The sequence below is a fragment of the Corythoichthys intestinalis genome, chromosome 8 (genome assembly GCF_030265065.1).
Source record: "Corythoichthys intestinalis isolate RoL2023-P3 chromosome 8, ASM3026506v1, whole genome shotgun sequence".
Classification (NCBI taxonomy): Eukaryota; Metazoa; Chordata; class Actinopteri; order Syngnathiformes; family Syngnathidae; genus Corythoichthys; species Corythoichthys intestinalis.
This window is the reverse complement of record NC_080402.1, coordinates 45393228-45419961: the sequence shown is the minus strand read 5'-3', so window position 1 is coordinate 45419961 and position 26734 is coordinate 45393228. Positions and strand designations below refer to the sequence as shown.

Genomic DNA, 26734 nt, shown 5'->3' with positions numbered 1-26734 from the left:
GGCTCCAATGTTCTGTCACGTTCTCTCCAAGACCTGGAACCCAAACATCCATCCAACCATCGTTCCTTCCATCTATTGCACTTCATATCGTTACCCAACCTTTACTGAGCCAAATCACACTCTTCACATTGGAATAAACCTTGCTGCACACACTAAACTTCAATGTTACAAAAACTTGTTTCAGATGTTAATTTTGTACTACATGTTCTTCTAACTACAGGAGTGTTTTTTAACCTGGGTTCGTTGAGTAAGTCTAAAGGGTCCCGCAAATATTAAGAGACGCAGGGACTTATTCTCGTATGGTGACTAAATCTAGACCAGCTCTAGTGTTAGCCAGGAAAAGTGGTGTTTTAGACTGGTTTGCACCCAATCGGCAGGTTTTATTCCATTTCCTTTAACTACTAGTGATCTTTCTGACGTTTTCAAGGACTCATCCTCACTGTGCCAGTATTAGCACAGAATTGTCTACCATAGTCCAAAGCACACGCAACACTGACTGAGATGGAACAAATGGAGTTGGGAGGGGCCAGGCATCCCGCTGGCTGAACGGGAGCTAATGACTTCTCTTGCCAAACAGCTGAGCAGTCTGGACCAACAATTGGCGCTGATTTTAAACATATCAGTACGACATACACATAGGCAGAGATTGAGGGGAATCAGGGGGCAGTATTGGATGTAATTAACTTTCCTATAAATGAAGTTAAAGGGGAAGTTCAGAATTTTTGAGTTAGCGCGGTTTAATTAGTTGGTGGAGTTTGTGTCAACACATTCTGTGCAGTTTGTTAGTTATTTGTTAGTTTCAGGGCTTCCGAGTGGCTAAACTAGCGCGAGTCAATGGTGCCTGCCTGCTTTGCATGCATTTGAAAAAAACAACATAAGGTAAATGGTAAATGGTGTTATACTTATATAGCGCTTTTCCACCTTTCAAGACGCACGCAAGGGAATCACTGATGACCCGTGCAATCATCAGTGTTAGTTTTCAGGGTAAAGTTTTTAAAACTTACCATTGCATGTCAGTAATTGTAGTATGAACAGCAAATTTTTTAATCCAGCAGCTCCGTAGGCTGTCTAGGCAAGCAATGCAGAGTGATATCACATCAGTTTTTTCACTGCTGCATTCCTCGCTATTGTGGTCACATTAAGCATCGCAAAAAAATAGTCTTGCAGAATGAAATGAATTAGGGAAATTTGGTGTAACATTGTTTTGGCCAGTGTTGTGCATGAACGCGTTCAATGAACACGTTCATATTTTCGGCGAACGTGAATTGAACGCATCATATTTCTGTCTCATGAACGTTACTGTGAACGCGCTCATTCTAGCGGTTGTGAGCGGTGCGCATAACTTCGTTCATGAGTTTATCACATTTAGAGCCTTGCCGACAAAACTGCATATAAAGCCATAGGCTAAAAACACACAATAAAAATTTTTACCTTAATAGCGGAAAATTGTCCAACCTGGCAACCCAAGCTGCCTGTCACGGCCGTATTGTTTAAGCAAATACGTCATCACAACAACGGCAGCATGGACACAGAAGCTGGCAGCTCTCGAAACCCGGCCCGCTCAGAGCAACTTTCTACACAGTACCATCATTTAAAAGAGTTTTAAGAAAAAGTCAGTACCGACCTGGATGGCAAAAATATAACGTTTACTTGTAAACTTTGTCCACCTGGATTGAAGAAGACCGTCCGTACGTCGGTAAGTCTTTAGCCAACCTTAAACGGCACATCGAAATAAAGCATGCGACAAGCCTTGCTAGGTATCTGCGACTGCGAGCATGTGCGATCAAGAAAGAGACGGCAACGGTTGGCCAGAGCAGTACCTCTGCCACCCAAATACCGCTAACAGCATACCAGAATGGCCCCGTTTTCTGTCTCTCCCAGCCGCAGCTAGACAACCTAGTTCTGCAGTATATTGTGGCAGCACAATAGCAGCAAGGTTTTGCTTATGCTTATGAAAATATACTGTAAATAAAAGCTGTAGAGCTGCTATTGTGTGGACTGAATGAGTGGCAGCAAAGCATGGAAATCCCAGTAATCTGAGGGCTGCCCACTCATTGCTAGTGTAAACCCTGGTTGGACAAGGATTTGAAATTGAATATGAAGATGAATCTGACACATAGTTTCAGTATTAAAAGGATACATGAATTGCTGTCTGTGATTCTATATGGACACTGCCAATAATAGCTTGCAACAATTTTTGGCGAACAAAAAGAACTGAACTACAAAAGTTCATTTTTTGGAACCATGAACTTTAGTTCAAAATTTTGAATTATGAACTTTGAACTGAACAGTTCATTTTAAAATTTGTGAACTGCAATTTCAACTAGTTCATGTAGAAAATGAACTTTCCCAACACTGGTTTTGGCTTCATCGATATTTCGAACAATGATCTGCATTTTGAATTTATTTGACTATGTTAGATCTGATCTAACATAGTCTAACATAGATTCGATCTATTTTTTTTTTTTTATTGGCATGCTAAGCAGGTACCATTGACTCACATTAGCTTAGCCACTACGCACCCTGAAACTAACAAATAACTGACAAACTGCACAGAATTTGTGAAAATAAACTCCACTGACTAATTTAAACCCCCGCTAACTCGATGATTAAGCCGAATGTCAAAAAGTCTGAACATCCCCTTTAAAATAAAGACCTAGCTGTTAAAATTTTGTCTATAAAAGTTGTAAAGCAATAAAAAGAACAACAAAAATGAATGAAATGAACAAGATTCCTACAAATTATTTCATAATTGTTCTAAATTATTTTTCAAACAGATCATGTGACTAGCACCTTAGAGAAGGTCCTTTGCTTTGCTTAGCCAAACTACACCTGAGGAGGCTATATGGATATTTCAAATTTCCTTGAACCTAAACTTTCAAAAGCTTCAACAACAACTGAGCTTGAACCAAGAATTAAACACGAACAGTGTCAAGATGTTTATATTTATAATATATATTGCTGACACTGTTTCGGGGTCATCAACATGTTTTGATGAAGTCAAAAGTCAAACTCCGCCTATGGACATACATTTGAAGTGTCCGAGATCAATGTGTCAATAAATGAGCAGTTCGTACAGACCGTTCATGTCAGGTGAGCCAGCTGCTTTCACACTTAAGATGACGGCTGCAGTTGGTAGGGAGACAGACGCGCTCATCGAAAAAGCCAAATAAGGCTCGGGAGCCATACGATACTGACCCTCATTATAATACATATTCTGATGTCTAAGGCTTTGATGTTGACTGTTCCACGTTTGACCAGAGCATTATTTGCACATTCATCGTTGATATATTTACCTTTGGACCACAAAGCCCGCAAGTTTATCCCTGTGTACTTATTCATGATGTATTAACACAAACCTTGCTTAAAAAAGGGTAAAAACCCAAGAAAAGACAGACCTCTTTCACTGTCAGTTCTGTGCCGTTTGGACTTTCCCGTAACTTGTCATATACACACCAGCATGAGATGGAAACTGGTATAAGCTACCCACACACACACAACACACCACAATCACAACAGACCACTTCCTGCCCCTTTTGACGCTGACACGAAAAAAAAAAAAAAATGCTTCCACTTATTCACAGGTATCAAACTCAAGGCCTGATATTGTCCGCCACATCATTTTGTGTAGCCTATTAATGCAATTTTCCCCCCCTAAGCATTAACTTAATGTTTAAAAAAAAAAAAATGGAATCCTCTATGAAAGATTGAAGACTGAAAACGATATCAGAATATTTATAGTTTCGCTTCTTAAAAAAAAAAAAAAAGAAATCGAATACCTTAAAAAAAATTAATCAAAAATGTAAAAAATAAAACTCCTAATTAAATTCATTTTTCTTTGTTTAATAAAGGAAATATATTTAAATATATAAATACATTTTTTAAAAAAAAGAAAATTTACTGATTTTCCCATTTTCTTTTAAAACAAACAATATAAAACTGAAAAATAAAAAATGTATGCTGTTCAGAGGCTCAAAAAAGGATTTTGATAATTTTGGGATCAACAATCTCTAAGCAATTCATCGACTTTTAAAAAATATCAATTACTTTGATAATCAATTCATTGTTGATTATTTGATCACCGTATTTTTTGCGCTATGAGGTTTAATTTTCTCAAAAGCCATCATTGCGCCTTATAATCCGATGCACCTTATATCGTATGGATCAATATCGGTTACTCATGGCATGACATTGCATTTAGCGCAGCTCCATCTAGTGGATGCATTACGCAACCCCAATCACAACCAATGTTCCCTCTAAGCTGTGCGCATCCGCAATCTCGCACTACTTGCACATACTCAGCGCACATGAAAATCTATGCAGTGCACAAAATAAAATTCAGCAGAAACATATCAGCGTAGCCCTAGCATCACTAGGGCTACTTTTGGCGCCGCAGTGACGTATCAGCGCGACACTCCTATCGGTGCGTTCGATACGGCAAAGCGATGCTCCGATTGATGCGTTCGATACGGAAACGCCGTGCTAAATTGCTGACGCAACATTTGCAAGTGCTACAGCATTAATTAATATCTAATTTTAGAACTGATGTAATCTAGTTGATTAGACCAACAAAATTGATTTCTGTCCCATTTTGCAACGTAACTTATTGAACAACAGGTGTCTAGCCAATAATACGATAAAATTTACTTCACTTAGGCTACGCAGCCAATCATAGCATCGACAGTGTTGCGCATTTGTGCCCTGCCCAAATGTGCCGTGCAGGTTAGCTTGAAACAACAGTGCAGCAGAGTTAAGAGATGCAAATGCTAACCCCTTATCATGGTGAAAGGAACGGGCAGAGATACTAAACTTATCAAGCAAAAGTATACATCTCATGAACAAAGGTTTTTGTCTTTTCATTTTAAGTGGGCCAAATCAATTACCGTATTGGCCCGAATATAAGACGGCTCTGATTAAAAGACGACCCCCTCTTGTTCAAGACTCGATTTGAAAAAAAGACTTTTTGAACACCAAATTAATTTATATACAGAAAATAATTAAATTTCCTCTGAAACAAATAATTATAACAATATATTTGAGAGAAAAAGCATGTTATTTTGCCTCATTCAAATCTTAATACCTGAACATTTAAATATGTAAACTAAAGTGCAATCACATTCGTAAATAAATGGCTTCTGGTTTTTGAAATGTAAACAAACCAATCTATTGTGATAAAACAACAAAATTGCAATAACTGCATTAACCATAAGGGGTCGATTTGGCCTGGGGAGTCAAGTTCAGCATTCGCTTCAATGATGTCTGGCGCCATCTAGCGTCGTGAATTGGTATAATGTCAAGACCCCGAATATAAAACGACCTCTACTTTTTCAGTCTTATTTCAATGCAAGAACACTGTCTTATATTCGGGCCAATACGGTATATCAAAACTAAACCAATTAAAATTGCTTCTGTAATTTTATTTTTTTTGTTGAGCCATGTAACTTGCTATGATCCAAGGTTTTGAACAAGGCGTGATACTGGTGTGTGGCCACAGCGTACACATCTGATGTTGCTCACAGTGGTCCTCAATGTGCTCAGGGAGCTTGTGTGTCTGCTCAGACGCATGAAAAATTACAGGGAACACTGATCACACTACTACTACTACTGTGCCTTACAATGAACTAAGTGAACAATATGCAAGCAGGGTGTGGAAACAGTAAGTGATAAGCTACTGCCATTTATAAAAATTGATTAATTGATTTGAGTAGTGATTATTTAGTCAGGTACAGTTTGAACTTACATCTTTCTACAACAGAGTATTGGTCTTACTATAGATTCGTCTGCCAAACTGTGACTAAAGGCAACACCCGATCGGATAGATTGTTTGGACAATCCCTCAGTTTTTTTGTTTTTGTTTTGTTTTTTGATTCTCTGGGTAAAACTGTGACTTCATTCTGTCCCAGAAGACAACCATGGCTTGTTGAGAACCAAACCTTTGAAAGCAGGATGTAGCGAGACGGGGTGAAGGAAGTGATAGTCTGGAAGCGACAAGGGGAAGCTGGAGGTTTTTAAATTGGGACTCAAATAGGGAACACAAAGTTGTCACGAAAGTCACATCTGATGCACAAACAGGTCCTCCTCCACTTTCCAAAAGGGGATCAAGAAAGATTAATAGGTTGCAGCGCTAAACACAATAAATTACGTAGAATCCACATATATAGTTAAAACAGACGATTATGTACAGTGGTATGAAAAAGCATCTGAACGTTTTGGAATTTCTCACATTTCTGCATAAAATCATCATCAAATATGATCTGATCTTTATCAAAATCCCACGAATAGAAGACGGGGGAAAAATAAGTAAGTGAACCCTTTGCCTAAGGAGACTTAAAGAGCAATCGAAATCTATTTTTATCGAACATTTTAAGTCAGGTGTATGCCCAATCACTGATGAGTGGTTTGAAGCTGCCCTGCCCACTATAAACCACACACCTGGTAAGAAATGTCTTGATGAGAAGCATTGTCTTATGTGCATCATGGCTTGGTCAAAAGAGCTGTCTCAAGACCTGCGATTTGTATAAAGCTGGGAAAGGATACAAAACCATCTCTAAAAGTCTGGATGTTCATCAGTCGACACTCAGAGAAGTTGTCTACAAATGGAGAGAGTTTGGCACTGTTGCTTCACTCCCAAGGAGTGGCCGTCCACCAAAGATGACGGCAAGAGTTCAGCGCAGAATACTCAGAGAAGTAAAAAAAAAAAAAAAAAAAAGAACTGTGGACTGTCTGCTAAAGACCTACAGAAATCACTAAAACCATCCAATATCTCTGTGCACACATCAACTATAGGTAAAACTATGGCCAAGAATGGTGTTCATGGGAGGACTCCACGGAGGAAGCCACTGCTGTCTAAAAAAACATTGTTGCTCGTTTAATGTTCGCAAAAAGGCACTTGGACACTCCATAGAAGTTGTGGCAAAATGTTTTGTGGAGTGATGAAACCAAAGTTGAATTGTCTGGGAGTAACACATAATGTCATGTGTGGTGGAAAAATGGAACAGCTCACCAACATCAACACCTCATCCCCACAGTGAAGCATGGTGGCAGGAGCATCATGATTTGGGGCTGTTTTGCTGCCTCAGGGCCTGGACAACTCGCAATCATTGATGGAAGAATGAATTCAAAAGTCTATCAGGATGTTTTGCAGGAAAACCTGAGGCCGTCTTTCAGACAGTTGAAGCTAAAGAGAGGATGGATGCTGCAACAAGACAATCATCCAAAACACAGAAGTAAATAAACTTCAGAATGGTTTCAGAAGAACAAATACACGTTCTGGAGTGGCCAAGTCAAAGTCCAGACTTAAACCCCATTAAGATGCTGTGGCATGACCTAAAGACAGCGATTCATACCAGACATCCCAGAAATCTGACTGAATTACAGCACTTTTATAGAGAAGAATGGGCCAAGATTAGTCCTGATCGATGTGTCAGACTGGTCTCCAGCTACAGATAGTGTCTGGTTGAAGTTATTGCTGCCACAAGGGGAGGCCACAAAATATTAAATGTGATGGTTCACTTACTTATTTTCCCCCCTTCTGTCATTGTGTACATACTATCCTCAATAAAATATGAAAACCTATGAATGTTTGGGTGGTTCTAGTTAAAGCAGACACTGTTTTTTCATCTGTGTGATTTTGACAACAATCAGCTCACATTTGATGGTGATTTTATGCAGATACTGTGAGAAATTACAAAAGGTTCAGATACTTTTTCATACCTCTGTATATTGATACGTTTTCTTTGACTATATAAGAAAATGTGAGGCTCTGATAGAAAGTACAGGAAGTCATGAATGGAACATACTGACCTTTTTTCTTTTAACCTGAACCACAGAAACAACATTCACCTCAAAAAAAAAAAAAAAATAAAAAAAAAAAATTCTTTCTTCCTTTCTGCAATGAATAAAAAAAAAAAAAAACATCTCTTATAAGTGATGTTAGCCACATAAAATAAAATAAAATAAAATAAAGATAACATTACAGTAGCTTCCAATGATATTAAATGCACCTTTTAGAAATAAAACCTCACTTGTTTGGTGACCAATCTGGCTCACTTTGCATCTGTATTTTAATATTGGTCAATATAGTGGAATGTCTGGGGTGGCCTTACACTACAAGATAATCAGCCAATTTACTGTCTCTCTTTTGGATCAGTGGGGTGGGGGCTTTGTCTAGATCAGGGCCAAAACTCATATAATTATGTGATATATTATTATATTATTATATATTATCATCAATATTTTCAAGTGTGAGCATTTAAATAACCAATCTGAACCTTGCCACGTCGGTCGTAGAACAATCAGAAGCCTTCGTGGCAGCCCCGATCATGTTCAAAAATGTATGATTTTGATGTGGACCGACTACATTTAAAGCAAAGCAGCGGGTGGACAGAATTATTTGTATTCAACACCTCTCAGGAAAAATAGTTTGGATCATTCCGCTTAAAAACAACTTGCAATATATACAGGCTGTCCCAAAAATGTATACAATCCTAAGCCGTTGGCAACCAAACTGTCTATGGATTTCTTTGTAGATTAAACCCATTGAATCAATGATGGCAGCCAGACTAAACTTTAAAGAAAGAAAATTTATTCTCAAATGCTACTGGAATTATGAAAATGCAGTTCAAGTGTAAACATGTCATGCAAAAGGGTGTATACATTTTTTGGGGACATCTAGTATATATTTTGTTTTGACAGCTTGATGAGTATTATAATCATTTATAATAATAATGATAGCAGTTTATTATTGATAACAACAATAATAGCAGTTTTCTTAGCATATGACAAAATGTACAGTATTAAAAAGAAAAATATTTGTACTGTATATTCATATTATTTATTACATTAATTATTTGTCAAGGCGGCACGGTGAGTTACTAGCATGTCTGCCTCACAGCTCTGATATCAGGGATTCAAGCCGGCCTTCCTTGTGTGAAGTTCTCCCCGTACCCACGTATGTGGGTTTTCTCAGGGTTTCCTCCGACGTTCCAAAATCATGCATGGTAGGCTAACATGACCCTCAAAATTCTCCATAAGTGTGAAAGATTGTTTATTTGTACTGTATGTGCCCTGTGATTGGCTGGCAACCAGTTCAGGGTATAGACCCTACTCACGTGACCTCACAGCCACGCCCCCGCGCCATGTTGTCCGTATACTCGTCATGTTAATGCATTAGCGCTTCGTAAATTCCTCCTATTATGGCGTGTTTTTCTGCTCGTTAACATTAATAATCAAAATGGTGAAGTCGTGTGTGGCGGTCGGTTGCAAAAACAGAGAAGATAGATGGAGAGACTTGAAGTTTTACCATATTCCGAGAGACCCGGAGAGGAGAGCGAGATTGACTGCTGCAATTCGACGAGAAAACTGGGCTCCAAACGACTACCACAGATTATGTAGTAGTCATTTTATATCTGGTAAGATGCATTTATTATATATTTAGAGGGTTTTGGGCTGACAACCACAATTAAGATCATTGCTAGGCTAATCGCCGACAACATACACTCAGACGTTGTGAATGAACTACCTAAAAAATATATCATTATAAGTAGGGATGGGAATCGAAATCCGATTCCAATTCGGAACCGGTTCCGAGTGTTTCGAGGCCTCGACGTCACAATGAAAAAGACTTAACGATCCCTTTAACGATTCCTAAAGACGCGTATTGCGTCGTGACGTGTCTTGTTGTCCAGACGCATCAAACTAGCATGGCGCCAAGAACCACTCGCTCCAAAGTTTGACTACACTTCACCAGGAAAGAGTGTGAAAATGAAAGGTTACGACAGGTAAGCACGAGCATTGCAGCCATAAACATAACAATGACAGCACGTAGGTTCAAACGCTCGAAAGTGTGTCTTCACTTCACGAGGAAAAATTACAACAAAGCGACTTGCAGTCATTGCAAGGTGGAGATAACTGCATTGGGAGGGAATACGACTGCACTCTCCTCACAGAGAGGCTAAGGCTCAGTCCTGGCTATACAGCTAGCTAAACTCCCAAATGACTATGCAGAAGACGTTGGTATAATTTGCTGACTTTATTCAACCATCACTTGAAGAGTGAAACTAAGAATAGAAATGAAACAAATCAATTTCGTCCCCAATAACAGGTTTGCATCAACGTAAATCAGCGATGATTAGCTGCTAATAATAGTCAAAACAAATGGTTAGCATTCGTTCGCTAGCATTAGCACATCGTTCAAACCACTACACAACTGGATTTAATTGTCCGATCGCAAGTGGAAACACAACAACAACAACACAAAAGATGATACATACAGGCGTTGCCTCTGTAGATATTAACATTAACAAAGAACGTAGGCTCGTAGAAGTGTTTTCCTCTCTCACTAACTCGCCCACTCGCTTGGATGCATCATTTCTTCTTCGGGTGTAAGCACGCTCTTCTTCATGTGAGCGCGTTCTTCTTCGTGTGAGGAAGCGCAAGGGCGCCCCCACTTGAGCGTGTAAGCGCCACAAAAACTAAAAGGCATGCATTTCAATGTAATGGTAAATAATACACGTTAACCCAGCAGTCCCCAAACTGCGGCCCGCGGCCCAAATACGGCCCGCCTCCACATTTGGTCCGTCCATTTTGAAATTTTTTTTTCTCAATCGTGTTATTTATTTCCTGGCCTTTTCCTTGAAGAATTCAGAGAGGGTTATTTGGTTATTATCTATTTAATTAATAGTGTTTTTATTATTAATTATTATTATTATATCATATTATTATTTTTATTGTATTTACTTTCATTCCGTGAAGAATTCAGAAAGGGTTATTTGATTGTGGCTTTCTGAAAAACATTAATTTTTTACATTTATGCACTTCTGCAATCGTCACACTTTTTCTGTTACAAACTGACCCCGGCCCCTCATCAGAGAAGGGAAAAGTTATGTGGCCCTCACAGGAAAAAGTTTGGGGACCCCTGCTTTAACACATTTTGCCAAAGGCAGAACAACAACCTATCTGCCAATATATACCAATATTTTTTATTTCTATTAGATAAATGTTTCAGTAAAATGTTACACATTCTTGTGTATTTGCCACTTATTGCCACAGTCAACATTGAGGTTTTGGGTCTCTTTTGATCTCGTTGTGAGTTTGTAAGGTTGTGACTTCTGATTAAACAAACTCGATGCCAATCAAAACGTTTGTTCTTCTTTTTCCCCAAATTAGAATCGATAAGAGAATCGATAAAGAATCGAATCGTTAGGCAATATCGATAATGGAATCGGAATCGTAAAAATCCTATCAATTCCCATCCCTAATTATAAGGGGATAATAAGACAGTTGTCATACAATTAATTTACAATTTCACTATTGAGGTCAAAAGCCAAAAAATAAATTCAACTAGGGACAATCTGGAGTAGTGCTATCGCACTTCATATTTATTACATATTATATATGTATGAAGTGAGAGTGCTATCGCTAAACCATATAAACATTAAAAGCCCTAGCTCCATTGACAAATGACATGAAATACATTTGGACTTGACAGTGGATGTTAGCAAGAACAAAAGATTTTGAATTGAAAATTTCGTAACTCACCTTCCCAAGCACAAGATTCCTGCCAAATTTTCGTGTACGAGGACCTGTTTCACCCAACCAGCAACGTAGCATTTATAAGCCTCCAAGCTCTTAAAGTTTTTCAAACTTTCGTGAGAATAGGCTGATTTTGTGTGGACAAGATAGTTGTAAATATCAGGGTCAGGCAAAGACGGCCAAGACAGCGGGTCGAAAAACATCGATTTAGGCATCAAATATGGATCTGGCGAATGGATAAACTGAAGCTTTTCCACATAATGCCTTTTATGCAACGCATCCAATGAGTTTACAGCGTCAGATAACTCCGGGGCTTCCATGAATTGCTCTATAACTTGCACGACTAATTGAAAACAATGAGAATAGGTCTAAAAAATACGGACAATATGGCGGCCGGATACAGCGACACGTCATTTTGTGACATAGGTGAGTAGGGTCTATACCTTGCCCAAAGTGAGCTGGGATAGGCTCCAGCACCCCCAGGACCCTTCTGACTATAAGCAGTACAGAAAATTAAATAATTTCCGAATTAATCAGGTAAAAAAATATTGGGGAAAAAACAAACATAACATACAAGCTAGCACAATCTTAGCACTGCAGAGGTATTTTCGTGCTAGTGGAAGTCAATCACAGGAATCGGCACTTCTGTTTTTTTTTCTTTCTTCACCTGTGTGCGTGTCTGTCTGTGTAAATGTCTTTTTGCACAGAATGAGAAGAAGGAGGAAGCAGTGAATTCCACATCCTACATTTCAACCAAAGAGAATGAGGACCACTTTTGTTGTTCTTCTTTTGGCTCTTCAGCTGGTCGCCATCATAAATCAAAAGTGTCCCATATACCAACACAGCAGTGAGTCAATATTGATCATAATCTAAGAATGATAGCCCTTACAATATTACTATTACAAAGATTACTGATACAGTATTATCATAATATACGGGACAAAATTGAAACATCAACACTTGAATATATGAAATTAAAATTTAAAAAGAAAAAAAAAAAAAGAAAAGAAAAAAGGCTAATGATCCATATTTCAAACATTATCACTTAAATATATGACCTAAAAAAATCTGAATTAAAATTTTTCGCTCATAAGACTGTACTGTAATAAATGTAGAAGAGCAAAAAATTCTATCTGTCTATCACTGTCTAACACTGGATGGAAACATGACCTTTCACACCTAGCCCCTCTTTGTTTTTTAATGTACATTACCATCAACGGCAGCCAGTCACTTAAATACAAATGTACTATACTTTAAAGTTAAATACAACTGAATTGTCCTTAACAATTGTCCGGAGAAAAAATTAAACCAGTGAAATATTTTGGACCGTTCGAATTTTTCATTATATGATTCTTTTGTATGCCACTAGAGAGATCCCGGACACCACACATTTGAGAATCACTGCGAGTGATTGAATGGAAAAGGTACCGTTCTCGCACACACCATATAATTGTTTGCATTAGTATAACACATTCATTTAACTATAGTTTAGGCAGACTTCCCTCAGTGGCCTTGAACACAGTAAAGTGAATCACCTTATCGGCGCTCATGAGGGGGAAAAGGAAAAATGGTACCGTTTCTCGTAGGCACTGTCTAACTGTTTGCATTACTTGAACACACGTAATATAATCAGTCAGGGAATAGTATCATTTCTCATATTCACTGTAGGACTGCACTACTCTAACACACCTAATGTAAAATAAATAGCACACCATAGTTTAAAGAAACAGCATAGATACACAACGCCATCTTATCACAGAAGCCCAACGTGGGCACCACGAGCAAGATTGACGCACCAACTCTGGCAATCAGTCCTCCCGACAAACGTACAAGGACAAAGACCAGCGCGCTTTGTCCTAAAACAAGTAGTCCCAGCCCGGATAACAAAGTTGATAGCAGGCGCTTGTGATGTCAAGACCAGCGTCGGTCGCTGTGGCAACCACATCTCATCCACGCACGAACCTATACAGCCCGAAACCGGAAAGAGAGGGATGATCCCAAAGCAACACCCGGACACACCTTCGGCCGGCCCACAGACTTAAAAAACACTGGACACTGAGATAAGACAGATTTGCTGCTCGGAAACATCTGCTATGTAGCCTTGCTTTGGATTCAGCATTGTTCTCTGCGTCGTCTGTTTTTGCCTTGTTTTTGACCATTGTCGACGAATAAATTGTCAACCTGTTTCGATGAGTCTGAACCTTGGGTACAAAGGGTTAAAATAAGAAGAGAACACGCCAAGTTCCGCCTTCCCGGTTGGCGCACGCGAGGCAGCATCGGCCGAGCGGCACTTGTTTTGGCTGTCGCTGTTTCCGTGCGGCTTAGCTGGGGAGGCGAATTTCAACATAAACCTAAACCTAAAAAAATCTGAATTAAAATTTTTCGCTCATAAGACTGTACTGTAATAAATGTTGAAGAGCAAAAAATTCTAAAACATTTACATGTCTATCACTGTGTAGCACTGGATGGAAACATGACCTTTCACAACTAGCCCCTCTTTGTTTTTTAATGTACATTACCATCAATGGCAGCCAGTCACTTAAATACAAATGTACTATACTTTAAAGTTAAATACAACTGAATTGCCCTTAACAATTGTCCGGAGAAAAAATTAAACCAGTGAAATATTTTGGACAGTACGAATTTTTCATTATATGATTCTTTTGTATGCCACTAGAGAGATCCCGGACACCACAAATTTGAGAATCACTGCTAGTGATCAATAAAAATACTGTATACTACAATATGGCATTTTAACAGTCGTGTGGGTGTGCATGCATGCCTTATTACCTGCCATCGAGCAGCAAAGCATCCGTCTAATGCATGCACGTGTCATTATCTCAGGTTTGAGCTGCACCAACGACTACAATCGAAACATCACGTGCATCTGGAACTGCTCGGATGCATGCACAGGCGGTAGCAAAGCAGCATGCAGTGTACACGCGCAAAGGATTAAATCTGTGTAAGGAAGAAACCTCAAATGTCTCCAACATGATCCAAGATATTGTGGTGATGCTGTTTAACGGCATTTGTATTGTTGCCTTAGCAGTCGTCATTGATGGGTTTGTGCAAATAACAATGACGGACTTTTGTCTGCTATTTCACTTTTTTGGTTAGGTTAGTTTCAAGTCAGAGTTTTAAAAAGGGGTAAAGGTTTAAAATCAGGGTTTTGAGTTAATATTAAGGTTTCAAAATACGATTTCCAGCCTGGATTAGTGTTATAAGCATGGTTGAAATTTTCAAGTTTGGGTATGGGCTAAAATTCCTCCTACTATTAATGGCTGCTTGAATAGTTGTATTGAAACACTGAAATGTAATTATATAATTTGAATTTATTGCTTATTTTGAATCATTGAATTTGAAATTGAGTTTATTAGTAAGAAAATTTGGCCCAACAGTTTTCTTATTCAGGTCTCACTTTTCAAATTCAGGTTGCTAAATACAATTTCAGTTTTGCTGTGAGTATCATCTGTGTATATTAGCAAATGCAATCGATTGCTGATAACAAAGATCTCTACTTGACGAAACCAAAATGAAATGTATTCTATCTATTATCATTTCTGTAGTAGGATATACAAGTCCTGGTGTCTTCTCAAGCCGGTGGATGTGTCAGCACCTTCTTCACTACAAACATGTTCACTCATCTTTCACAAAGATGGCATTGTAAGTGCTTACAACAAAGATTCATTATTAATACAGGGTGTAAAGGGGGCGGGGGGTTCTGGAACTTGTCAAGTATATACTTTAGTAGAATTCTATATAAACATTAGGGCTGAACGATTTTGGGGAAAGAAACTGACATCGCGACTTTTGCGGGGTTTGCGATATATGTACAGTGGGGCAAATAAGTATTTAGTCAACCACTAGTTGTGCAAGTTCTCCCACTTGAAAATATTAGAGAGGCCTGTAATTGTCAAGATGGGTAAACCTCAATCATGAGAGACAGAATGTGGGAAAAAAAACAGAAAATCACATTGTTTGATTTTTAAAGAATTTGTTTGCAAATCATGGTGGAAAATAAGTATTTGGTCAATACCAAAACTTCATCTCAATACTTTGTTATGTACCCTTTGTTGGCAATAACGGAGGCCAAACATTTTCTGTAACACTTCACAAGCTTTTCACACACCGTTGTTGGTATTTTGGCCCATTCCTCCATGCAGATCTCCTCTAAAGCAATGATGTTTTCGGGCTGTCGTTGGGCAACACGGACTTTCAACTCCTCCCACAGATTTTCTATGGAGTTGAGATCTGGAGACTGGCTAGGCCACTCCAGGACCTTGAAATGCTTCTTGCGAAGCCACTCCTTTGTTGCCCTGGCTGTGTGTTTGGGATCATTGTCATGCTGAAAGACCCAACCACAGACCCTTGCTGATGGAAGGAGATTTTCACTCAAAATCTCTTGATACATGGCCCCCTTCATTCTTTCCTTTACACAGATCAGTCGTCCTGGTCCCTTTGCAGAAAAACAGCCTCAAAGCATGATGTTTCCACCCCCTTGCTTCACAGTGGGTATTGTGTTCTTCAGATGCAATTCAGTATTCTTTCTCCTCCAAACACGAGAACCTATGTTTCTACCAAAAAGTTCTATTTTGGTTTCATCTGACCATAACACATTCTCCCAGTCCTCTTCTGGATCATCCAAAGGCTCTCTAGCGAACCGCAGACGGGCCTGGACGTGTACTTTCTTCAGCAGGGGTACACGTCTGGCAGTGCAGGATTTGAGTCCCTGGTGGCACATTGTGTTACTGATAGTAGCCTTTGTTAGTCTTTGTTGGTCCCAGCTCTCTGTAGGTCATTCACTAGGTCCCTGCGTGTGGTTCTGGGATTTTTGCTCACCGATCTTGTTATCATTTTGACGCCACGGGGTGAGATCTTGCATGGAGCCCCAGATTGAGGGAGATTATCGGGGGTCTTGTATGTCTTCCATTTTCTAATAATTGCTCCCACAGTTGATTTCTTTACACCAAGCGTTTTACCTATTGCAGATTCAGTCTTCCCAGCCTGGTGCAGTTCTACAATTTTGTCTCTGGTGTCCTTCGACAGCTCTTTGGTCTTAGCCATAGTGGAGTTTGACTGACTGAGGTTGTGGACAGGTGTCTTTTATACAGATATTGAGTTAAAACAGGTGCCATTAATACAGGTAACGAGCGGAGCCTTGTTAGACCTTGTTAAAAGAAGTTAGACCTCTTTGAAAGCCAGAAATCTTGCTTGTTTGTAGGTGACCAAATACTTATTTTCCACTCTTAATTTGGAAATAAATTCTTTAAAAATCAAAAAATGTGATTTTCTGTTTTTTATACCACATTCTGTCTCTCATGGTTGAGGTTTACCCATGTTGACAATTACAGGCCTCTCTAATCTTTTCAAGTAGGAGAACTTGCACAATTGGTGGTTGACTAAATACTTATTTGCCCCACTGTATATTGCGATATTAAAACTAGAGGAATTTTCACCAGATGACTTGAATAGCTCTGTTTGGGAAGGCTTTGGTTGACTCACTATGACCACATTGCATTCATTAGAGATGTTCCGATCTGATCACGTGATCGGAAATCGGGCCGATCGGGCCATTTTTCAGAGGATTGGAGTCAGGTGAAAAGGGTCAGGTTTTTAATTTTAAAAAAAAATAGTGTAGCGTTGATCTGGCTAGACGCCTCAGTAGCTCTACGGTCAAAGGCAAAAATGTGTTCATCATCGTTAAGCTTGCTACACAGTCTGAAGTGCGTTGTGTCAACTTATTCATTGTCTTAAAAAAAAAAAAAAAAAAAGAACTTTTTTTGGGGTATTGGTTCGGGACTAGGTATTTTGAGATCAGGTGACTCAGCTACAAAAATATGCGATCGGGACATCCCTAGTATTCATATAATACCGTTTAATTGAGGCGAAGGGGGTTTATCTATGAATGATGAAGCTTGGTGTATATAACATGTCTCTGCACAACTGCTGCTTTTATGAAACAAAACAAAAATTTACATTTAAAAAAAACAAAACAAAAAAATCGCATGTCCTGCGATGGGACTATTTACGCATGCGCACATTGCGATGTGCGATGTTCAAACTATATATTGTGCAGACTTAATATACATGTGTTTAAAAGAAAAAAAAACTGCGGTAAAAGTAGAAATGTTGTCCTCTAATAAAAAAAATAACGTATCGACCCTAACGGATATTTAATTACAGTGAATTTTTACTGACTTTTTAAGACTGTTGCAAAAAATTTAACATGAACAACTTGCGATTTCCTCTATTTTTTAACCAGTCAAAAATGTTGCTTGTTTGTGTTAACGCCAATGTAATAAAGGTATTGCTTTGCTACCATCATGTGGCAATTCGGTGTCAAGGAACTATGTTGAAGACAGTTGAGCAGCTTCATTTAGCCAAAAGTAGTGCCTTGGTCAGCTGCTTATGACGTTATGTTAATTTGACTGACTTCAGTGGGGGATGAATTCCTGCTCAGTGGTGGTGTGAATGTGAGTGTGAATGGTTGTCTTTCTCTTTAGTTGGCCTGAGAGTGAGTGACGACTAGTTCAGGATGTACAGTGATCCCTCGCTAATTCGCGCTTCTCTTCGTGCTCTCAATCCATTGCGGATTTTTTGTCAATTAAAAAAAAAAAAAAAATACAGATGACCTGTCCCGAGCCGATCGCGTTGTCTAACTCTTGCTCCTTCCCACCATCCCTCTCCCCGCTCTTTGTTCGTCAGGCAATATGACACTGCACTGGCTAATCAAAGTTAACGATGTTGACATATGTTTGTGTTTGATCTTGCCAGAGTCACAAGCTTCTAAAGCGCCTCGTGCGACAATCATCATTTAACTTGTTAAGCAGTTGAAGTGACAACTCATTGTGTGTAAGTGAGAGGATTTGAGTAAAATCACTCAATGAAGTGTTGCGAGTTCTGCCTTGGAAAAAACAGGCTCTGTGTGTGCATGCGCGGGCAGGGGGATAAGGAAGCGCGCGCTGGAATGAATGAATGTATGTGTAGCGACGTTCGAGGCAGCCGGACGTGTTGTGTTCACGGCAATAAACGCCATGTGTTAAAAGTGATCCTGAGCAGTTTGTAATTTCCACATGTCACTACATGAGTCACAGCCAAAGGAGGTAACAGAAGCATTTAATAAAGCCAAACATTTTTCTACTACAGTACTTTATTCTTGTTTAAAAATACTTCGGTGGGACAGTAACATGTTTAAAACTTATCATAATTATATTACATTTCAAGTGCTTAAAACGCATTTATCAATGTATATATACTGTATATATATTATATGTATATAATATATATATTTATCCATTTTTAATTATACTTTGGGGAAAAAAGTTAAAAAAAAAAAAAAAAAAAGTCTCATATGCATCTCTTCCACCAATAATAAATCTGAATAAATACATTGAACACACACAAAGCGGGATGGGCTACTTCGAGGTTTTTCACGTATCGCGGCTGGTTCTTGTCCCCGTTAACTGCGAAAAAAGAGGGATTACTGTAGTCCGAAATGGCTCGGAGTCAGCTCAGATAGGCTCTTGCACTCCAGACAAGTGGTTTTAAAATGAATGCTGTGGCGTCATCTTGTGATATCTTGGTTCCAACTAACTATGTTGAAGTGAGTTGAGCGGCCTTGACTTGACAAAATTCTGCAATTAGTATGGGGGCATCCAATACTCTGTGATTTTGGAGATTAGCAGCTTTGTTGACCCCACACCCTGTGAATGTTTGGGGGAAGAGCAAAAAGTAGGGAGTAAAAAGAAGTGATTAAAAAAAAAAAAAAAAAATATTCAAAATTACAGTTACCTAAAAAATTTACAATAATTAAGAGCATGAAGGAAATGTTTGTACTTAGTTTTTCTCGTCACTGTTTTGCAAGCACATAAAATCAAATTCTTTGCTCAGTTTTCGTCATACCATGAGCTAAAGGTGTGGATCAACTGCTCACAAGTGGTGATGACCTACCGGCCGGTCTGTCACGGTGAGTATGGCACGTTGCTAACGTTAGCCCGACAGTTCTTATACTGGTTGTACATTAGATGTCTAATTTCCTCTGCATCCCATCTAGGCAGCACATTAATACATCCTAACTGAGCTCACATAGTGATAACTATACATCAACAACTACTTCCATTGCTTCACATTGCTACTGCATGCTAGCTTTGTCTTTCTTTACTTTTTGTGTGTAATCCTTTTGATTTAGCTTTTCTAACTAACCACACTCCATTTCCTTTGTGTTTGCGCATGTATGCATGCAGTGAAACTACCTCCGCCAGGGAAACCACATATAAACCGGACTACCATTTCCTGGGAGGCAAAGCATGCATGGATGTCGACGTTCCAATTCCAGCTGGAGTGGAAGCTTGCACATGAGCGCTGGAATGTGTGTAGCTAAGTCGACAAACATAAAATAAAAGTACAGAAGATACTGTATACAGTGTGCTTATTTTTCCGCAGATATCTGAGCACCCTGTGATTTTGCAAGTTCTCCCACTTGGAAATGATGGGTTGGTTTGAAATTTTCGTGGTTGGTGCTTGTCCACTGTGAGAGAAAATCTTTAAAAAAATATCCAAAAATCAGAGTGTATGATTTTTTAAAACAATTTATTTGCATTATACTGCTGCAAATAAGTATTTGAACACCTTAGAAAATCAATGTCAATATTTGGTATTGTAGCCTTTGTTTGCAATTACAGGGGTCTGTCAGGCCGAGATGACGAGGCGGGCTCAGCAGGCAAAAACTTTTATCTAGAAAACAGAGGTTCTTCCGTTGGCATGCGGGGATGAGGAAAAGTACCAACATAAAGCGCTCCAAACGGAGGAATAAGTCAGGACAATCACGATCAAAAGTTCAAACAAAAAGCACTCCAAAAGGAGGAAAAGCACAAACATAAAAGACTCCAAATGGAGGAAAAAGCCAAGATAACTACGATCAAAAGTTCAAACAAAAAGCACTGCAAATGGAGGACAAAATCTAGACAACTATGATTGCTGTGAAACAAGGGTGATGTGACCAACATGGGTAGTAAGACAATCTGGCACAAGAAAAGGGAGACGCAGACTATTTATACACAGGAGGTAATTGGGAACAGGTGGAAACAATAGGTGATTAGGTGACAAGAGGAAGGTCATGTGTACAGACACAAGGAGGGTGAAGCCTTCAAAATAAAACAGGAAATGACGTGACACAACTCACCCATGACGTGACAGGGTCAAACGTTTCCTTTCTAATGCTCTAACTGAGGGAAGGAGGTTAATCCCCCAAATCTCACAATACATGGCCATGTTCATGCTCTTGTTAATACAGTGCAGACGTCCAGTCCCATGTGCAGAAAAACACCCTAAAGCGTGACGCAACCAACCCCATGCTTCACAGTAGGGATGGTGTTCTTGGGATGGTACTCATTATTCCTCCAAACACTATGAGTGAAATTAAGACCAAAATGTTCCATTTTTAATCCCATATGACCACATGACTTTCTCCCATGACTACTCTGGATTATCCAAATGGTCATTGGCAAACTTAAAACAGGCCTGGACATCTACTGGTTTAAGCAGGGGAACCTTGCATGCCATCCATGATTTTAATCCATGATGTGTATTACCAACAGTAACCTTGGAAATGGTGGTCCCAGCTCATTTCAGGTCATTGACCAGCTCCTCTTGTGTAATTCTTTGTTCCTCACCATTCTTAGGATCATTGAGACCCTACGAGGTAGATCTTGCATGGAGCCCCTGTCCGAGGGAGATTGACAGTCATGTTTAGCTTCTTCCATTTTCAAATAATTGCTCCAACGCTGGATCTTATCTCACCAAGATGCTTGGCAATTACACCGTTACCCTGTCCAACCTTATAGAGGTTTACAATTCGTCTCTGGTGTCTCTTTGGTCTTGACCATGTTAGGAATTTGAGTCTTCCTGATATTTGGGGTGGACTGGTGTTTATATGCAGCTAACCACCTCAAACAGGTCAAACAGTCAGACTCAAAAGGTCCACTTCGACTCCACTTATTCGTTGAACTTTTTAAAGGCAACTAACAGGTCTTTGAAGCTCATAGTTATAGCCAATAGACAGGTGTTCAAATACTTATTTGCAGCAGTATAATATAAATAAATTGTGAAAAAAATCATACTCTGTGATTTCTGGATTTTTTTTTTTTTACTGCCTCTTACAGTGGGCAAGCACCTACCATAAAAAATTCAAACCCGCCCATCATTTCTAAGTGGGAGAACTTGCAAAATCACAGGGTGTTTATATAATTATTTTCCTCACTGTAATAAATGATATCATTTTTTGTTAATCCTTTTTTTTTCTTGATACAAATATTGACTTTTTTCTTCAAAATAATCTTTTGTACACTCATAAGCCAGGCATTTATTCTCATGTTATTCTGCCATTTTTCCCTCAATGAAAGCAATCTAAAACAATTGAGGTTGTCTAATATTCCACCATTTTTCTTAAAAAAAAAAAAAAAAAATCAATTCTTGTTATATTCGATTGTTCAGAATACGAGAAACTAAACATTTACCTCCACCAGGGAGCGTCAGTACACAGAGAGATCAAATCCCACAATCAGTCCGAGCTGAGCCTGATCCAGTTGTTACGAGGCGCAAAGTATGAGGCTCGCGTTCGGGTAAGTGCTAAGGTGGACTTGTCGAATGTGGAGTGGCACTGGAGCGATTGGAGCAACTGGAGCACCACAGCACTGTGGACATCTTATGTCGGGGAAGTGGCGGTGCAGCCTCCTAGTAGGTTTCACTTCAAACTTATTTTTTATGCCCCTATCTGTGGGACAGCCAGAATTTAGTGTCTGAATCCAGATAAAAAGTCTTTTTTTTGATCAGGGTAAATTATGTCCATATCTACAATAGATACCAAGTCATACTCCTTGTGGCTGGTTTTGGGGTTGATGGTCTCAGGAACGGCCTTTGCAGCATTCCTTGCCCTTTTGGTCTTCAGCACGGGGAAGACCACCTGGTAAGCACATACCGGACAAAACGACTATCTGTAAACATGAACATTTTAAACTTTTAAAGCAATGTATTTTTTAATTTAAGGGTTTATGCATTTAAGAAGATTCGAGGTCCACTGCTTCCAGACCCCGGGAAATCCTTCCTGCAGAATGTAGGTTTACCAGAGCAAGAAACAACGGTCAAAAATACTATTTGGTTCCTGTCTGATACATTTGCCTGACTTTGGAGAAGGCAGTTAAGTTTGGTTCCCTCTCAGTGACAATGTGAATGGTTCAAGGCATGGTCCTCTACAGACTTTTGCCCTACATGAACTGGGACAGATTATAGCTCACCCATGAAATTGGATGGCAGGGCTAAAAAATTCCAAAATATGGGAATTTGGAATTTCTGAATGAGTCATATCGTCCTTGAGCAAGGCTAAGCTGATTAAAGTAAAACAGTCAATACATAAAAGTAAAAAAAAATAAATAAATACACTCACAACATATCACTCCAGTCTATATTTCATATTGGTCTAGTGGTTAGCTTAGCTTCTCCATATTTGTTCCTTTCTTGCTCAATATGTCGCATGCATACCTACTTATCATTAGTGTAGCCGTTCAACTGCCATAGTGAGGGTTTGATAACTCAAGAGGCACGTGTCCACACCATCAAGGACAATGTTTAGCCACACTATCTGTCCAGCATGAACCCTCACATAGTCGGCTTAGAAGCCTGCATTCTCCATGTTGTTCGCAAGTATTTGGGTTAATAGGTAACACTTTATTTGACAGCGGCGTCGTAAGACCGTCATAGTTATGACATGACACTATCATGGGCATTACTGAATGCGTATGTCATTAACTGTCATCCGGCAAATTATGTCACTAACTCCATTTATTTCCAGGTTGGATCTTTCACATCCATTCAAAAGTGAGATAATATGCCAGATAATCTGTTATAAACATTAATTAATGCTCATGACAGTATCATGTCATAATTATGATTGTCTAATGACATTCTTATGGTGGCACTGTCAAATGTAAAATGTTACCAAATAACATAACTAGCAATTAGTAAAACAACTGGAACAGTAACTGAAGAAATAGTTAACACAGAACATGAATTTTGATTGTTAGTCTTTATAGCTGCAATGCATGCTAGGAGGCATGTTGGACAACAACAGTTGTTGACAGCAGGTGGCAGCAGAGGTTGACTGTCTCTCCCAAGGAAGCAGTGATGGCCAAATGAAGCTTCTTGAAGCAGTGCAGCTTTGCAGTCAATTGGCTCAACGCTTGATGGTGGTTCATTTTGGTCTTATGACAGTCATTTGATGCTGCTGTCATATACGTAAAATGTTACCTTTTTATATCTTTTGGTGTAAATATTACCTTAATACAGTGAGGACAGCTGCAGCCTATAGTGCAGTGTGACTTATTTATGAACAAATGCCATTTTTGCGCCAAATTTGGTGGGTGGCACCTTATAGTCAGATCCGCCCTATAGTGCGAAAATTATGATATGTTATTAAGAAGCAGAATCTCAAATGGTTGAAAGTTCAAATCCCTATCACGGGACTTGTTAATGCAGTCAACAATACATATACCAGGAACCCCTACATCTAGCCATCCATCAATTTTTTAAAATACTGTTTCTGGTGTTGAGAAATGGAACCTATCCCAGCTGACATGAGATGAAAGGATTACACCTCTGATAGTCGCCAGTCACATATCGGGATAAACAAGAATTCAGTCCTCATTCACACTTCACTGAGTAGGAACGGCACCCTTTATGCCTGCACAAATGTAAAGTGATTTGGTCACAGCACCGTCATCGAATCTAGACATAAGGCAAATAAATAAATAAGTAAATAAATAAATAAATAAACCTCCACTCACTTTCAGAACTTCTCTCCTCCAGAAATGGGCAAGTCCTCCTTTCAGCAAAGAGTCTTTACAGTCCTTCTTGGGGCCAGTAGACATCCTCCCGGTGAAGTCTATTGACTGTGTAGAACTTGAAACCCCTGGAAACCTTTTTTACCCTGAAGGTCTACGGGAAAAGACCATTACAAAGACCACCAGAGACAGCTTCTTCACCTCGAGGAGCTCCCAGCAGTGGCAGTCCCCTCCACCTCTGGCCTCTCTCACTTTGGGCAATTTGAAACAGTGTGCTCCTGATTCACCCTACGCAGCCGTGGGGGCTCTCGCAAAGCAGGATGGTGAGATGAACAACATTCGGAACCTTTTGGAACCTCTGGGTATGTTCTCCAATGGAAGCAATGAAGCTACGCTAGTTATTTCGGACTATGAGAAGATCGCTAAACTTCAGAATCAGCCTTTGGGAGAAGATGAAGAGTCAGAAAGTAAGCATGGAGGTGAAGTAAGATCTCTGTTTGGAGAGATTTTTATTGAAGGCTCCATTCAGCTGAGTTTGGACTACGAATATATCCAGACGGTTCTACCCCTCGCCGACGGCACCGAGCTTCCCAGTGCTGATTCAGGCATCGGCAGCGCGGGTGAGGAGCATAGAAGCCCTGAGGAAAGCATGGAGAAGATCGAGATAGAAGCCACAGACCAGAAAGTTCCTCACCATGCGCGGAGGGTTTCACCCCAAGTCCAGCACTCTGAGGCTATACACTGGTGGAAAGAGAGGGAGGGAGGCAGGGAGGAAGGCAGAGGACGACTGAGCATTAAGTCCACAGAGCAGAATAAACATTGAAAACCCTACAATTTATCATTGCTGCTAAGTGAATAGGCGCGTTGACAAAATAGCTAGCAAGCCCGCCTTGCAGTTCTGAGATTGTAAGTTCAATCCCAGCTCCGGCCTGGAGTTTGCATGTTCTCCACATGCCTGTGTAGCACTTTCTCCGGGTACTCCAGCTTCCTGTTATATCCTAAAAATATGTACTGTAGGGTGACTGAACACTCCAAATTGTCCGTTGGTGTGAATGTGTGAATGGTGGTTTGTTTCTATGTACCCTGCGACTGATTGGCAACCAGTTCAGAGTGTACCCTGCCTGTTGCTAGCTGAGATGGGCTCCAGCACCCCCACCACCCTCGTGAGGATAAGCGGTTGGGAGGATGGATGGATGAATGAATGAATGAATGCTAAGTGAAAATCTGAGGAATGCCCAATGAGAGTGGAGAAGAGGAGGAACAGACAACCTTGAGGAACAAACCCCTACATCCGACATCAAGAAATCCTACCAGTGGCTGGACCACGCTAGACTAACAATAAACACTGAGGCACAAGAGCACATGGAACAAGGGCTGTAGAGGCCAAGATCCTCCAGAACTGGTCAGACCTGAGCAGAGGTTGCGCTAGACATTTTCGTTGTCTGTCATTTTGACTGACAGGGTCATAAAAATCCAGTCATAATCTATTTTTAGCAGTCACTTAAATTTTTAAAATGATAATGATGACATATTCAATAGTATTTAGTTTTCATTCATTTTTAATTAATATTGTAACGCTTGCTTGGCGGCGAAAAATTAGACACGGAAGTTGTATTTTTCTCCCTCTTTTTACTCTGCTTACCGCCAACACCAACAAAACAACTCCACTCCCAAAGAAAAAGAGGCAACTATATAGACCCCAATCACCAATGTCACGCAATGATCTTAATTGTGGTTGTCAGCCCAAAATCTTCTTAATATATATTAAATGCATCTTACCAGGTATAAAATGACTACTACATAGTCTGTGGATCGTTTGGTGCCCAGATTTCTTGTCGAATTACAGCAGTCCATCTCGCTCTCCTCTTCGGGTCTCTCAGAATACGGTAGAACTTCAAGTCTCTCCGTCTATCTTCTCTGTTACTGCAACCAACCGCCACACACTTCTTCGCCATTTTGATTATTAATGTTAACGAGCAGAAAAACACGCCGTAATAGGAGGCATGTACGTAGCGGTAATGTGTAAACACGACGAGCTGACGGACAATATGGCTGCTCCAGTCAGGGGGCGGAGTTGTGACGTCATGTGATTGGGGTCTATAGACAAGTTTCCTGAGCGAAATACGGGCGCCGCCATCTTGGAAAATGTCTGCTTCGCACTTCCGGTCCGGTCGAGTAGCAGTGTATTAGCAGTGTATTGACGACGATAAAACTACGAAATCAAGCCAGAGCAACCCATGGAATCTTCAAAAATTGATTCAGCACGACCTAGATGACACGTAGATGAGATTGGATGGCAGTTTGTGTCACTTCGTTGATCATTCGTGGACAAAATTATTAACAACGGTCAGCCTGTGTTAACGTGAGGA

The 26734-nt window shown here is 39.8% G+C and overlaps 1 protein-coding gene across 6 annotated transcripts; it reads left to right on the top strand.

Moving 5' to 3' along the window:
* Positions 1-1487: 1487 nt before the first annotated feature.
* On the top strand, positions 1488-26424 carry LOC130920761 (uncharacterized). 6 transcript variants are annotated; one of them, XM_057844196.1, is made up of 10 exons: positions 1488-1696; positions 12240-12379; positions 14377-14494; positions 15099-15195; positions 19423-19498; positions 19776-19900; positions 22056-22266; positions 22390-22495; positions 22576-22642; positions 24391-26424. In XM_057844196.1, exons 2-10 carry the CDS (start codon positions 12295-12297, stop codon positions 25186-25188), a joined length of 1683 nt encoding a protein of 560 aa, XP_057700179.1. In that variant the 5' UTR covers positions 1488-1696; positions 12240-12294; the 3' UTR covers positions 25189-26424. The 6 variants fall into 6 exon arrangements, with proteins under 6 accessions (XP_057700179.1, XP_057700178.1, XP_057700177.1 ...); XM_057844195.1 differs by having other exon boundaries at positions 8894-12379; XM_057844194.1 differs by having other exon boundaries at positions 1488-8999.
* Positions 26425-26734: the final 310 nt, after the last annotated feature.

Bases quoted from the DNA above. Each gene is read 5' to 3' on its own strand.
- LOC130920761 (XM_057844196.1), top strand. From the start codon at position 12,295: ATGAGGACCACTTTTGTTGTTCTTCTTTTGGCTCTTCAGCTGGTCGCC. The intron at 15,196-19,422 runs GTAAGTGCTTAC...TTCTTTGCTCAG, and splicing joins TCTTTCACAAAGATGGCATT to TTTTCGTCATACCATGAGCT. The intron at 19,901-22,055 runs GTGTGTAGCTAA...TACCTCCACCAG, and splicing joins TTGCACATGAGCGCTGGAAT to GGAGCGTCAGTACACAGAGA.